The following is a 13,390-nucleotide window of genomic DNA, read 5'->3' on the forward strand; positions in this document are numbered from 1 at the left end:
ACATGCCTGCAGTGTTGTGTGCGGTTGGGCCAGGGCATCCTGGAGCAGGTTTTGCAATGGAAGGCAGGCAGGTGTTGGGGAGGCAGTTACCGAGGCAACGGGAACAGGGCGGTTCTGAGGTGGTTGCCATGGCGACCTGGATGCTGACGAAGGCTCGCGAGGCTGTGAGCAGCCACAGTGCCCTGCTCAGAAGCCGGGGGCTCATCAGTCAAGCCGGTTCTAGACTCTCACTTGGCAGCACGGGCAGGCGAGTGGCCCCTGGTTCCCGGAGAACAGCAGTGCCCCAGCCCTGGTCTTCCATCCCAGAGCCTCGCCCGCCCGCACAGCACCAGGATGGCCACCATCACCTGCACCCGCTTCACAGAAGAGTACCAGCTCTTTGAGGAACTGGGAAAGTGAGTTACACCTTAGAGAGTCCTGGAGGGTGCAGGGGGTAGGCGGCACGGGCGGGGGTGTGCACCTGCAGTGTTTCCTGTCCTCGCTCAGGGAGGAAGGCCGTGCGTGCCTGGGGGCTCTGACATGTGCAGAGTGCCCAGAACTGGCACGGGCATGTTTGCAGGAACACGGATGTGCCGAAGCCAGCTGGGCGAGAGTGTGTGTAGAGGCGAAGGGTTGACGGTGCATGCCAGTGAGTGTACACACTTGCCCACACATGCACATGACCTGGGCACACACAGATTCTTAGAAACTCAGGGTTTACAAGGGATTTTCCCATCAGCTGAGTCCAAGGCTGGAATTCCCTGTGAGTTTCTCTTGAGGTGGCCATCTGGCATCAATGTGGATACCTCTGGTGGCAGTTCACCACCTCCCAGGCAGTCCTTTCTGACTTTAGACACCCTGAGAGACTGTGCAGAGCAGCCAACTTCTCCCTGGAAGCACATCTTTCCCCACTTGCCCCCGTCCTGCTCCCCTGAGGAGTGAGGGCACGGGTACGGCAGGGGTTAATAACTGAGCGACTGGTGAGGCTTTCTGGGTGTTGGGAGGAGGGGAAGGGCAATCTGCAAAACTCAGGCTTGTTGGGAGGGGGCATTGTTGTTGCAGGGCCAGTGGGGTGACAGTGCATCAGCTCGGGTCCCTTGACAAAGTTGTCCTGCCCCAGAGCTCATTTTCTGCCTCTGATGACTGGTGTGGAGAGAAGGGTGGGAGGGTGGAGGAGAGGAGAGCCCCTTGGGGTACCCCAGTTGCCTGTGGAGGGTCCGGGAAGCATTTCTAGATGCCCCCAGTAGGGTGTGTGGAAGATGCAGGGATGGACCCAGGGTAACTGTACAGTTCGGAGGCAGGTTTGCCCTGTGGGCAAAGCAGCTCCAGTGCCCTGGGTGGTTTCTGCTGTAGCAGCCGGGGTCCAGGGCGGAGGGGCCCTATAAACAGAAATGTGCTGCGTGAGGTCTGGAATGCACACACAGTGTGCATTTTGATGTGTGTTGTATAAGGACTGACTCTGGGGTACCCTGGTGAGCACTGAAAGGGTGCGCAAGTGTTGATGTGCATGCACCAGGAGGAGGTGCTGGTGTGCGCTCCTTGTGTAAAGCCTGAAAATGCAAGTGTGCCCTGCAAGCACGGATGTGTGCAAGTGGCACGAGGGGTGCCGTTGGCTGATTTGCATTGGAGTGAAAGTGTGAGTGTGAGTCACATGTATGGCAAGTTAGGGCTGTGTGCACAGCAGCAGGCAACTGTATGTGAGGTCTGGGCATATGCGAACATATGTCTGTGTCAGGGTACACATCTGGGACTTGGGCACACCGGTCCCCGTGAGGTCTGGACATGCACATCCATGTGAAGACACGAGGGCAGGAAACAGGAAGATTGTGTGTGTGTGTGTGTGTGTGTGTGTGTGTGTGTGTAGCCTGGGTCGACAAGCTCGGGTGGGATGTGGGTGTTGTGAGCTCATGCTGGTGTCTGCATGCATGTGGGAGGTGGGCCTGTGGCTGTGTACAAGCAGGCTGCCTGCACACGCACACGAGCATACCGGGAAATCCTGACACCTACAGGCACACACCAGCTCCTTCGTACAGACACGCACCCCTGTGCAGATGTGTGCTCACTCTTGTCTGCTGTCTGCCTGCCGTTCTGAGTGTGTTTCCGTGCCAGGGGGCGGGCAGCAGGAGCAGAATGCCGAGGGCTGCCCCAGGGGACTGAGGCTGTCTGCCAAACTTGCACAGGGACCCCCTTTCTCACCTGGATTCCCTCCCTAGCTGGGAGCTGCCTTTCAGGGTGTGATCGAGGCTCGGTCTGGGAGGACTGCGTCACAGAGTGCAGTGAAATGGAGTTAAAATGTGACTCAGGTGCTCAAAATGACAATAAAAGTGATGTTTTGCCCCAAGAGGAGATGGAGATCATGGAGAGTGGGTGCTGTGGGGGCGGCTTGGCAGGGAGCCCTCTCAGCCCCGCTGCCTGCCAGGGCTCTTGGGAGGACCGGGCCATGGCAGCGCTCCGGGAGCCAGGGAGCACTGGGGTGCGCATGGCACGGACACTGAGGGTGGCAGGCATGGCCCGGTCTTGTCTAATCAATTTCAGACCTCTTCCTTCCAGAATCATCAGCGCTCTTAACCTTTTTTAGGTCACATATTCCTCCAGGAGTCTGATGAAAGGCTTAAGTCTACATTCCTCAGGAAAATGCGCAAACCTAAAATACGTTGCATGCAACGTCAGGAGCTTGCAGGACATCAGGAAGGCTGTGGATGGGCCTCAGGTTAAGGGTGCTTGCACTGGGAAAAAGGGGATGAGGACCCACACCTGGGATGCCTGGCTTAAAAGGCCAGGGTACCACTGGGGGCGGGGGCTTCTTCAGCTCTGCATAGCAGCTTCAGTCCAAGGGCCCAGCAGGGCAGAGAGGGGCAGTGCCCGGCACAGGGCACAGGCTCTGGACCTCCACTACCCACTGGGCAGGCTATGGCACTTCTCTCCCTCCACCTGTAATCTGGAGATGCAAAAGGGCTGAGAGAATGAGAGGAGATAGTGCGTGTGAAGACGTAGTGACAAGCCTGGCCTCTGGGGACTGGAGCACCGAAGATGCCTGAGGGGCTCATCCCAGCCAGGACACCGCAGTCACTGCCCAGATGCCGAGCCCCTGGTCCAGGAGCTCGCTTCAGATCGCTGGCAGGGAGGCTGGCCAAGGCAGCTGGGTGGGCCCTACAAGGGGACAGGGAGCCTCTGGACATCCTTCTGCAGGGACCCGGGCTGCCTGGCTGGAGAGGCGGGCACGTGCCTCTCGAGGGCTGCCTGGTGCCCTGCCCGATGCGACCTGGCTTGTGGCTGCAGGCCTGCCTTTGAGGAGCCGAGGGGTAGGGCTGGCTGGGGCTGTAAGAGAAGCTGCCCCTCTCCCTGCTGGTGGGCAGTCAGCTGAGGTGGGGGATGTGGGCTGGAGTCAGTGGCCTGGGCAGGGCCTTTTAATGCTCCTGGAGGAAGGTCCCACTGCAGCATAAGACTCAGATAAGCCGGGAACTGATTTCAGGTCCCCTAGAGTGGTGAGGTGAGCTCCCTCTTGGGACGCAGAGCCTAGCTCACTCTCCCTTCCCTTGGCCCCAATCCTCCTTCCTCCCAGGCGATGAGAGAAATAAAGCCCAGACCTTAGGAGCACAGAAGCTATTTGGGAGGCAGGCTGCCACAATGTCTGCTCAGGGGTCAGGGTGGGCCGGGCACTCGGGCTATCGCTCCCCATGGACCAGACAGGCGCTCTGCGTTCTCTGCTCTCCTGAGACCAGGATGAGGGGAAGGAGGTGGAGAAGGAGAATGTTTCCTCCAGGCTCTGACACCCTCTGGGCTTTGGATCTGCTTCCAGGAGAGGTGAGGGAGACCGAGAATTGCCCTGCAGCCTGTGTTATCAGCAGGCAGAGCAGAAAGAGCCTCTGAAGGAGCTATTACTTGAGAGAGGAGAGGGAGGGAGGGAGACTGGAGAGCAGGTGCAACCTACTCTTTTCTCTCTAGAAACAGAGATTCGAAATGACTCAAGGGTGGTGTTGGGGCTGGGGGAGGAGCTCCAGGGGCCAGCGAGGTTGGGGAGCTGGCTGTGGAGCTTCTGCCCCTCCAACGCCCAAGGCTTTGCATCGTGAACCGGACTTGGGCTGGCTGATCAGGGGTCGACACTGGGGCCCAGAGGCAGCTCCCTGCACTTGGGTGTCCAGCATCCCTGGTGCTTAGATTTCCCTCTGGGGATGCAAACTCTAATGTCTGCAAAATGCGTTTAGCTATCTGGCGCTTCCCCGGCAGAGCTGCTAGAGGGTTGGTGATGTAACACCAGAGAGAGAGAACACCTGGGTATGGACGCACCACCCAAAGACGGATGTTGTGCTTTTATTTTGCTTCTGATAACTTATCACACTGGCAGTACTGTGGGGCCCGCAAGCCCATCTGTGGGAGGCAGAGGGCTTACTCACCCATCTCCCAGATGAGCAGACCGAGGCTGAGCAGGGGGAGCGACCGGCTCGGGGGACCGGTGGCAGCGCTCAGACTGGCGTGTAGGTCTCCAGCACCTACATGGGCGGGAATGTTGATGACACGGTCCTCCCCTGGCGCTGTGTCTGGGGAACCCTACTAGGAAGAGGGGTGGTGGCCTGGGGGGGAGGGGACTCTGAGCTTGTTTTCCAGTCATGATTCTGCTGCTCATCTACTGGGCCACCCTGGGCGGAGCCCTTGTCCTCGATGTACCTCAACTTTACCACCTGTAAAACGGGATCGGAATAGCTCTGCAGATGCTAAAGCGTCCCTTTGGAGCTGCTGCCCTCTTTAGGCCTCCTCTGTGGGAGGCACACACGGGGAATTTCAGATTCCCAGGACCTCAGAACTGGAAGGACCACGGGCACTGTCTCCACACATAGCACAGATGGTGAAGTCAATGCCCAGGGAGAAGTGGTTTGCTCAAGGTCGAAGGGAGAGGCAGTGGCCAAGCCAGGGGAGGGGGCCAAGTGATGTGCAGGGGCCAGAGGCCAAGAATGAAGAGTTGGGGAGAGCAGGTCCTTACGCGGGGGTGGCAAGGACATGGGAGGGGACAGCCTTTCCTCCCTCCCCTGCAAGCCATCCGAGCGGCAGGCACTCACATGTTCTGGTGCATGCGGCAGACCTCCGCCCCCACGCAACCGCCCCCTCACAGGCTGAGACACACTGACACCCTGCCGAGGCTCCCGCCCGCCCGCCTCCCTGCACAAGCACACAGTGACATTGTTGCCAGCACCCCTGCAGCCTGGGGCCCCGGCTCCCTCGGTGGGGCGAAGGCGGAGCCTTGGAATGCAACACCAGCCTCCTGTTGCTAGTGCACACACACACCAGTGCATATGGACGGGTGCACGCACACACATGCACACTAGCTCCAACTGCATGTTAAGCATACGTCTATCTCTCAGTGCAGAGAGAGCAAGATGATACGGGCCGGGCTTCTGGGCTGTCTCTGTCTCTGTCTCTCTACCTCTATCTCTACCTCTGCTTCTCTCTCTCCCTCCCCTTCTCTCTCTTTCTGTGGGTCCCTTTGCTGTAGTTCGCCCTCTCCTGCATGCATGTCGCCCGTGCCACAGTCTCTCCTGAGCTTCTCTGTGGCTCGGAGAGAAGCCCCCATCCCAGGCCAGCCTGGTGTGGCCCCCAGAGCCTGTTGAAACCTGCTGAGGCACAGCCCAGGCCCTCTGGGTGCTCGTGGGGCCTGGCTGCCCACTGATATGTCAGGAAGGGCTATAGGGCCCCTGGGACGTTCTGTGCTGAAGAAGGTTGAAGGCCTTGGTGTCTTGGGGATCGTATAAAAGGAGGAACGTCTATGACTCTTGCATCCATTTGACCAGAATTTCCTGAGCCCGGCAGGCACCACACGCAAGACTTAGGTAGTCTCTGCCCCTCGGGGCTCATGGTCTAGTGGGAAGCTGATGTTAATTAAATCACTTCAGAAATTACTTAAATGCAACTGGACAAGGACTCCAAGCACAAACGTGGAGCTATGAGATGCACAGAGATCCCAACTAGTTGGGGTGGGGGGCGCGTATCAGGGAAGACTCCCCTGAGGAGGTGCCACTGGGGAGCTGGAGGCTGAGTAAGAGTTATCAGCGGGAAGAGGGAGGAAGAGTGTTCCTCAGTGTGGGAACAGTACAGGCAGACTCTGAGGTGTGTATTTTGATGGAACGTGTCAGTCCTTGGGAAATGGAGGGTCTCACTCTTCTTAAACCTGCTCAGCTGCCCCCAGCCTTTGAATGCCTGGAGCCTAGAAAGAATATTAAAAAACCTGTCAATTGTCTCGAAGAGGAACCAGACAGGGTAGCAAATGTCTGGAAGCCAAATAAAGAGAGAGGGCTGAGGAGCTGGGGGGCTTCAGCAGGAAGAGCAGACCCCTGAAGTGGCGGTGGCCTCTCCCCTCATTTCTGCAGGGATGTCCTGGGGCCCCAGGGCAGAGAGCAGATGGCCTGTGTGGCCGCGGAGGGCAGGGTAGAGCCAAATGTGTAGAGTCACAATAAGGAGGTGGATTTCAGCTCAACGTACGGAGGAACCTTCTAATCGTCAGAACTGCTCCTCTACCCCCTAGATGGACAGGTCCTCAGGACAGAGTGAGAACTCTAGGAACCAGGATACGCACATTCACAGCCCCTCTCGCCCCTGCACCTATTTCCCTCCCACTCCACATCCCTGCCCTTGCCTAGCAAGATGCTTTGCTGCATGTGTGAAGTGGGAGATGGTTTAGGGGCCAGAGTCCCTATACCTCAGTGGGACTAAACCTCAGCGGGACTAAACGTCAGTCCCACTCAGAATATTGGAGTGAGGAGTGCTCCCTTTTTTACCGAGGGGGAACGAAGGCCCAGAGAGGGCCAGAGACTTGCTCGAGGTCATACAAACCAGTTACATATGAGAACTGGACACATTAGCCTCTTTCCAGTCTGGTGCTTGGCCCTTGGAGCGTCTCTCGCTGCACCTCGGAGAGCCTCTGGGGTGTGCAAGTGGATGGGGCCAGCCAGGAGGCCCTCTGGCGCTCAGCATCCTCCCTGCTTTGCCTGATCTGGTCCTGTCTCCAAGCTCTGTGAATATTTTCTCATTTTCCTTTTTGTAACCCATTCAAGAAAACCCATGCACAGCCAAAACAAGGAACTTCTGTTGGTTCAATGTTCTCTGCAGCAAACAGAATCTTCCGGTCCCCGGGCCTTCTGTGTCCCCCACATAACTTCTGCTGAGTTGGCGTGGGGCAGGCCCGGGCAGTGTGGGACAGCTCCAACACACTATGTCCCCGCGGCATCTTCTGGAATCTGGGAGTGGGCGGCTGCAGCCCGGGCTGGGCGGAGGGATGCGCCTAGGATTTTCTGGCTGGAAAATGCTGTCATTTGTGGAGTTTTGGGCAGAGCTGCTGTGGTGAGCTGGGGAGAAGAGAGAGAAAACCAAGCCAAGGGGGTCCTGAGCCCCCAGCCTCTGTCTCCTCTGCTCTGTTTGCCATTTGGGGACTTGCATAGCTGTGTTTTGTTTGTTATTAAAAAAGGACATTACTGCTTGAAAAGAGAGAGACGGCTTAAAAATGACTGATCAACAGGTGATTTCGCAGACTGGTGAACAGAGGTCCATAAAAGTAAAGGGATTTGGTTAAAGTACACAGAGGTGGGTGCTGTGGAAAAAGGATAATCCTTCTGTTTCTGAAACAAATCTGACACCAGCTCTTTAACAGTTGGGGGATCTTGGAGCCCTCAGAGAATCCCATATGAGCCACAGCCACATTCCCCAGAAAAACGTACCTCACTGCAACTCACAGAACCCCCTTAAAGCCTGCCCGAGGACCCCAGATGAAGGCCCCTCCTGATTGGAGAGTGTCAGGTATTAGAAAGAGCGATGGAAGAGGAAACAGGAGTTCTGGGTTCAAGGTGTTGGCCTCAGGCCTCCATCTGCAGAGTGGAGAAATGGTGCCCCTCCGTGGTAAGACATCACTGGGCATACCAGCTTCTGATGTGGCCACATGTGGCCCACGCTTTGGCCCCTTGGGTGGAGCTGCTCCCAGGGCCTGCTCCTGCTCTGTTGTCCCTTCCCTCTGACATTCTAACCCTGCCCACTCTGGGTTCCACGATCCCAGGCTTGCTCTGTGCTGAGGGAGCAGATCAGCTGACTTGGGCTACGAGTTACGGACCACCGAGAGGTTTTGGATATGAATCCTCCCACAGAGAGCAGGTCTGTCTGCAGTGGGCCAGGCACTTCTGAAACCATCCGGCTCCTCTCAGAGAGGTAGAATGCTTAGGTGTCTTACTGACAATGGGGAAGCTTTTGGGGAAAAGACCGGACTTTGATTATGTACCTGTCATGTAGCATCCAGGCAAGATGGCGAACACTGGAAATCTGGGACTAGCCTTCTGGGGAAGAGAGTGCGTCTAGAAGCAGAGTTCCATCTTGAGCGATGGTTGATGGCTTTCACCGCTTTGGGCTGGGGTGCCGCAGAATCCTTTGTGAAGCTGATGAAAAGTATGCATCCTTTGCCCAAAACAATGCACAGACATAGAATAATTTTGTTAAAATTTTAAGCATGTTCATGAATGCCCAGAGCCTCCCCAGAGATCCCAGCTAATGGCCTGGGTAGACGAGACGAAGGGGAAATGGTAAGAGAATGGTGGAGGGAGAGCAGGAGCAGCGATGTTGGGGGGAAGTTGAAGGAGTGAAAAGTATCAGCAAGGAGGGTCGCCAGGGAGTCTGGTGCTGCAACCATGAAACAAAAACGAGGAGGGGCCTCAAAGCTGGGGGTTCAGAGGGGCCCAACGCCGCCTGTATAGGGCACGCAAGGCGGAGCGGCACCAGTAGGGCTGAGGCGGGGGGAGGGGGGCACTGGGTGGGCGGGCCTGGCACAGCTTTTCTCCCAGGGAGCCCGGGGGTGGGAGCCAGATTGTGGTGGGTTCATGGAGTGTGGGAGGTGGGAAGAGGAGGCGGCGGATGTCGGTCGGACACTTGTTCTGGAAGTTTGGCAGGAAAGAAGGGAGGAAGGAAATGGCCCAGGCTGCTGGGTGGAAAGAAAGGTTCTTAGCTTTTACATATATATTTTTCATTTTGGGGGAGGGATGCTGGATTATTTTTCCAAAATGAAGGAGACCTGGGTGTGTTGGAGGAAGCAGCCAATGAAACGGAGCACCTAAAGCCTGTCAGGACCCCTGACAGCCGGACCCCCGAGGGTTACGGAGCAGAGGGAAGGGTTGGTGACTATGTTGTCTCCGGGCCCCCATCCACCACGTTCCTGTCTGCCAAGACCCACGGGCTCTGAGCACTCGGGGTGACGGTCGGCGGGTTCCTTTAGAGGACATGGCAGTGGCCGGTCTTGGGCAGCAGGAATCTCTTCCCATCCCTATGTAGCAGAGACTTCTCTCAAATGGCCCAGAAGGAAGTAGGGCTGGGGCTTCTCACCTCCGTCGTTCAAATAGGGAAACTGAGGCCCAGAAGGACGAGCGAGCTGGCAGCCAAGCTGGGTGAGGACCCAGGTCTTTCCACTCGCAGCCAAATGCTCCGGGCGCCGCACCGGGGGTGTTCCAGGCCAGGGAGCGTGGTGAGCCCCTGCGGGCTGGCAGCCAGCAACTCCCAGGACACCGTGCCTGCCAGGCATCCAGCAAGCAATTTCCCAGTGCGATTCTTGCTTTTCACAGCCCATTAGCACAATCCCACATTCTCAGCCTCGCTGGACCCACTCTCACAGTGCCCTCTCCCTCTGTCAGGAGAGCTGGGCACAGCCTCCTTTCCACTCGTGACCCTGCCCGCACACCCAGGGCAGGCTGCTCTGCTCTGTCTCGGGGAGCAGCCCCTTCCCCTCCTCACCGTGGGCCCACCTCCCCTCCCCGCTTGCTTCTTCCCTGAACTTGGCAAACAAGGTCCATTTTGTTCCTGGTGATGCCAGCTGTTCTTATCACTTCATAGGTAATGATGCCTACGAAAGGCGTTGTTTCCTGATTGTGCACCGTACCCCAGGGATGGTGCTAACCCACTGCAGACCTTATTTTCTCATTGAATCCTCGAAAAAGCTGCTCATGGTGGCATTGTTCTTATCTGATTTTAAGGGGAAGAAAGAGGCTCACCAAGGTTAAGGAACTGGCTAGTAAGCGGCTGAACCACAATTGAAACTCTGGTTGGTCTGGTTCTAGAGAGCCTGTTCTTATCAGCATAGAACTTCACTTTCCAATAGGGGGTCATTAGCCACCTCCAGTTATTTAAATGGGACAGAATTACAAATTATGTTTGTCAGTCCTACCAGCCACACTTCAAATACTGGAGTCATATGAGGCTAGTGACTGCCACACTGGACAACACAGACTAATTCTATTGTCACGGAAAGTTCTGCTGGACGGTGCTGGTATAGAATGTTAAAGATGGAAAGGCCTCTGCTACGGAGCCCCTTCCCCGCCCCAATCCCGTGTTGCAGATGAAGAAACTGAGGCCACACTGATGTAGACCCCGGCCCAAGACCTCCCAGCATGGCTGAGGCCTGAGATTCTGTCCCTCCAGTGTCTGCCTCACACGCTCACCTCTCCCTGCCCCCTTCTGTGGCCCTCTCGATAACATGGGTAGGCACTTCAAACGCAGGGTGATGTATCTGTGCTTCGTCACACCCAGAGCCACAAGGCACCCCATGCTCCAGGGCATTGACCAGGCTCCCAGCGCACACCTGTAGGCAGACCCATTTCCTTGACCACTTTGCACCCAAAAGCACTTTCATAGGCACTCCCAGGACCACCCTCGCGGCTCCCTACCTCTCCCCAGGGCTCTCGCACGCAGGCTTCATCCCTTCCTCTTGGGAGCCCTGGTCACTCCCTCCGCCCTGCCCTCCCCACCTGGGCCTCCTCCCCTCTCGCACTCTGTCCTGTTTCCAAGCTCCTGCCCACCCACTTGCTGGCCACCTGCTCAGCTCAGGGCCGGGGGAGGAGTGGGCTGGCTGTCCTCTTTGCCAAGGCAGCTGTGCTGTGGCCACTCGCTCATGTAGGACGAGACTGCAGAAAAATGCCCTTTTTCAACAGAAGATAAAAGAGGAGGAAGTTAGGGCAGCAGGCTCGCTGCCCCTGCTCTCATTTTTGCTGCAGATTTCCCATTGCCCTTTGTCTCCCTGGTCTCAGCGCCTTGGCAGGAAGGGAGGAGCCTCCCCACTGCAGATGAAGATCTGAAGCTGCGCAGGTAGAAAGAGGGGTTCCTTGGCTCAGGCCCTTCCTCACCCCATCTGAAGCTTTATGTGCCTGGCACTATGCCCAGAGTTTTGTAGGTGTTGTCTCCCTTAATCTCCCCAACATAGCCGGGAAGGAGGTAGGGGCTGTTATTGTCTCCACTTCATAGGAGGAGACAGAAAGGTGTAGCACCAAGTTCAGTATCACACAGTCAGTTGGGGGTGAGTCATGATCGGACCACAGGGCTTTGTGAGCCCAGAGCCCCTGCTCTTGAGGGTCATGCTCTCTTGCCTTTGGTGGAGGCAGAAGAGCACAGGCAAGTGACCTGGGATGTCTTCACAGCCTTACTATGAATATTCTTGTTCACTGAGGCCTCAGTTTCTCAATCTGTTAAATGGGAGATCAGAATTCCACAACTGTGAGGGCCCAGAGGAGCTTAGTGGTAACTGTGCGTTGAAGGGAGGCTGGTGTCCTCTGGATCCATAACTCTGACCTGGTTTTGATAAACTCCTCCCTCTAAGCATCTGCTAAAAGCCAGGCATCCTTGCCCCAGGGGAAACAATGCACATACCTCCACTCGCAGGCACAAGATGGCCTTCTGGGATACAGAAAGACTGCCCACCCATGGCCTGGACCTTGAGTGAGAACCTCGGATTTACTCATCAGCTCAGGGCTGTGTTCTGAGGAGGAAGGTTAGCACATCTCCTGGCTTGTAGGCGGGACTCTTAGGACATCAGCTCCTGGAACAGAGCCAGGTGCATGTTGCCTGTGGAGCCTCTGTGCTCAGAGCTCCAGGCGACCCCCTGTCAGTGCTGATTTCCAGGGTGGTGAGGACCTCAGGGAGGACCTCCCCCAAAAGGTGGCAGTGCCAAGCTGGCTGGGACAGCGTGTTCAGTTAAAATACAGATTCCCTGGGTCCACACAGAGTTTCTGATTTCGTAGGTCTGAACAGGGCTTTAGAATACATATTTTTTAAAGAACAGCCCCCCACCACGCCGCATGCAAGGATTCTGAAGCTGCCAGTTTGATAACCATTGATTTAAAGTGTTTACCTAGAATGGAGTTTCATTTTTCTAGTGGAGAAATTATCTCCCTCCCTCCTTCCCTCCCTCCCTCCTTTCTTCCCTTCCTTCCTCTCTCCTTTTCTTCCTCCCCGCCTTTCCCGCTTCCTCCCTTCCTCCTTCACTTCCTCCCCGCCTCTGTCCCTCTCTCCCATATCAGACCAAGCGTGGGCTGGATGCTTGTGAGCAGGACTAAACCTAGCCCTGCACTTAGGAGCCTACAGGGCCCCTCCTTCCCCACCCTTTGTCTCCCTGGAGTTCTCAGAACCTTTCCCAGAAATGGCCACTTTAATCATTCTCTCTGCTGGGGCCTTTGAAAATCATGGCTGGGCAGGGAACCTGAGCAGGAACCTGGAGGTGTTCGGGTCCATCCCCCTGCCTGGGTAGCATGAGCACCTTTGAGAGACCAGTTGGGCCTTCCCTTCCTCAGATGCCTGTTCTTATTCCTTATGCCCTCCTGCTCCCCTGTCTCATTTCAGTCGCTCTTGCTGTTGCTTAAATCTACCTCTGTTCCTGCAAGTGGCATCTATGGAGTCCCAGCTGGCAGCAGACAGTGGGTAGACGGGCATGGGGGCGTGGAAAAGAAAGTTCAAGTCCTGGCCCTAGGGGAACTCACCGTCAGGTGGGAGAGACGAGCCAGAAGAGCAGCTGCAAACCTGGGCTAGAGAGGGAGGTATATGGCTTCTGGGAGCACTGTCAGGAGGACCTGCAATGGGAGGCTTCTCAAGGAGGGTGACGGCCTTGCTGCCTTCCTCCAGGAGAAGGGCCAGGCTTTGAGCTATGCTGGAGCTCAAAGTCTTGGGTCCACTCCAGACTGAAGGAATCAGAATCTGCATTTTAGCAACACACCTGGGCAATTTGTATGGACCTTAAAAGTGGGGAAGCTCGCCGCTCAGACTCGCCGCTGACTTACTGCACGCCACTAACCTGCGGTTGGGACCATGGTCATTGTCCAGCCTCTCAGGAGCCTCCTCTGTGACATGGAGGGGTTGGGCCAGATGACCTTCGTGGTCGAGGGTGCCACATGACACCTCGATGACAGATCTAGCCCTCAAACTAGTTTTGTTTGGCCTGATACTATGTTTACTTTTTTTAAAAAATAAGGTGCCAGTATTTCAAAATGGAGAAATCTCACGTAAGTGCTTGCTTCAGGTTCTCTTCCAACTACCAATACTTTGAGGGGGAAATCCAAGGAGCATCCTAAATCACACAAAAAGATGCTCAGCCTCACTCTTAGTATGATAATTCCAAACCAGATCTACACTG

General features: G+C 56.2%; 1 protein-coding gene across 2 annotated transcripts in view; it reads left to right on the forward strand.

The window, feature by feature from the left end:
- Positions 1–262: 262 nt before the first annotated feature.
- The window catches only part of CAMK2A (calcium/calmodulin dependent protein kinase II alpha), a 59,039-nt gene continuing 45,911 nt past the window's right edge, over positions 263–13,390 (forward strand). For both annotated transcript variants that reach the window (XM_054568182.1, XM_054568183.1), the window contains exon 1: positions 263–395. In XM_054568182.1, the coding sequence (XP_054424157.1) occupies positions 334–395 (62 nt within the window). In that variant the 5' untranslated portion in view covers positions 263–333. The remainder of the gene's footprint in view (positions 396–13,390) is intronic.

Source organism: Pteronotus mesoamericanus, unplaced genomic scaffold (genome assembly GCF_021234165.1).
Source record: "Pteronotus mesoamericanus isolate MK-2021 breed Mesoamerican mustached bat unplaced genomic scaffold, CSHL_Meso_final contig_2, whole genome shotgun sequence".
NCBI lineage: Eukaryota > Metazoa > Chordata > Mammalia > Chiroptera > Mormoopidae > Pteronotus > Pteronotus mesoamericanus.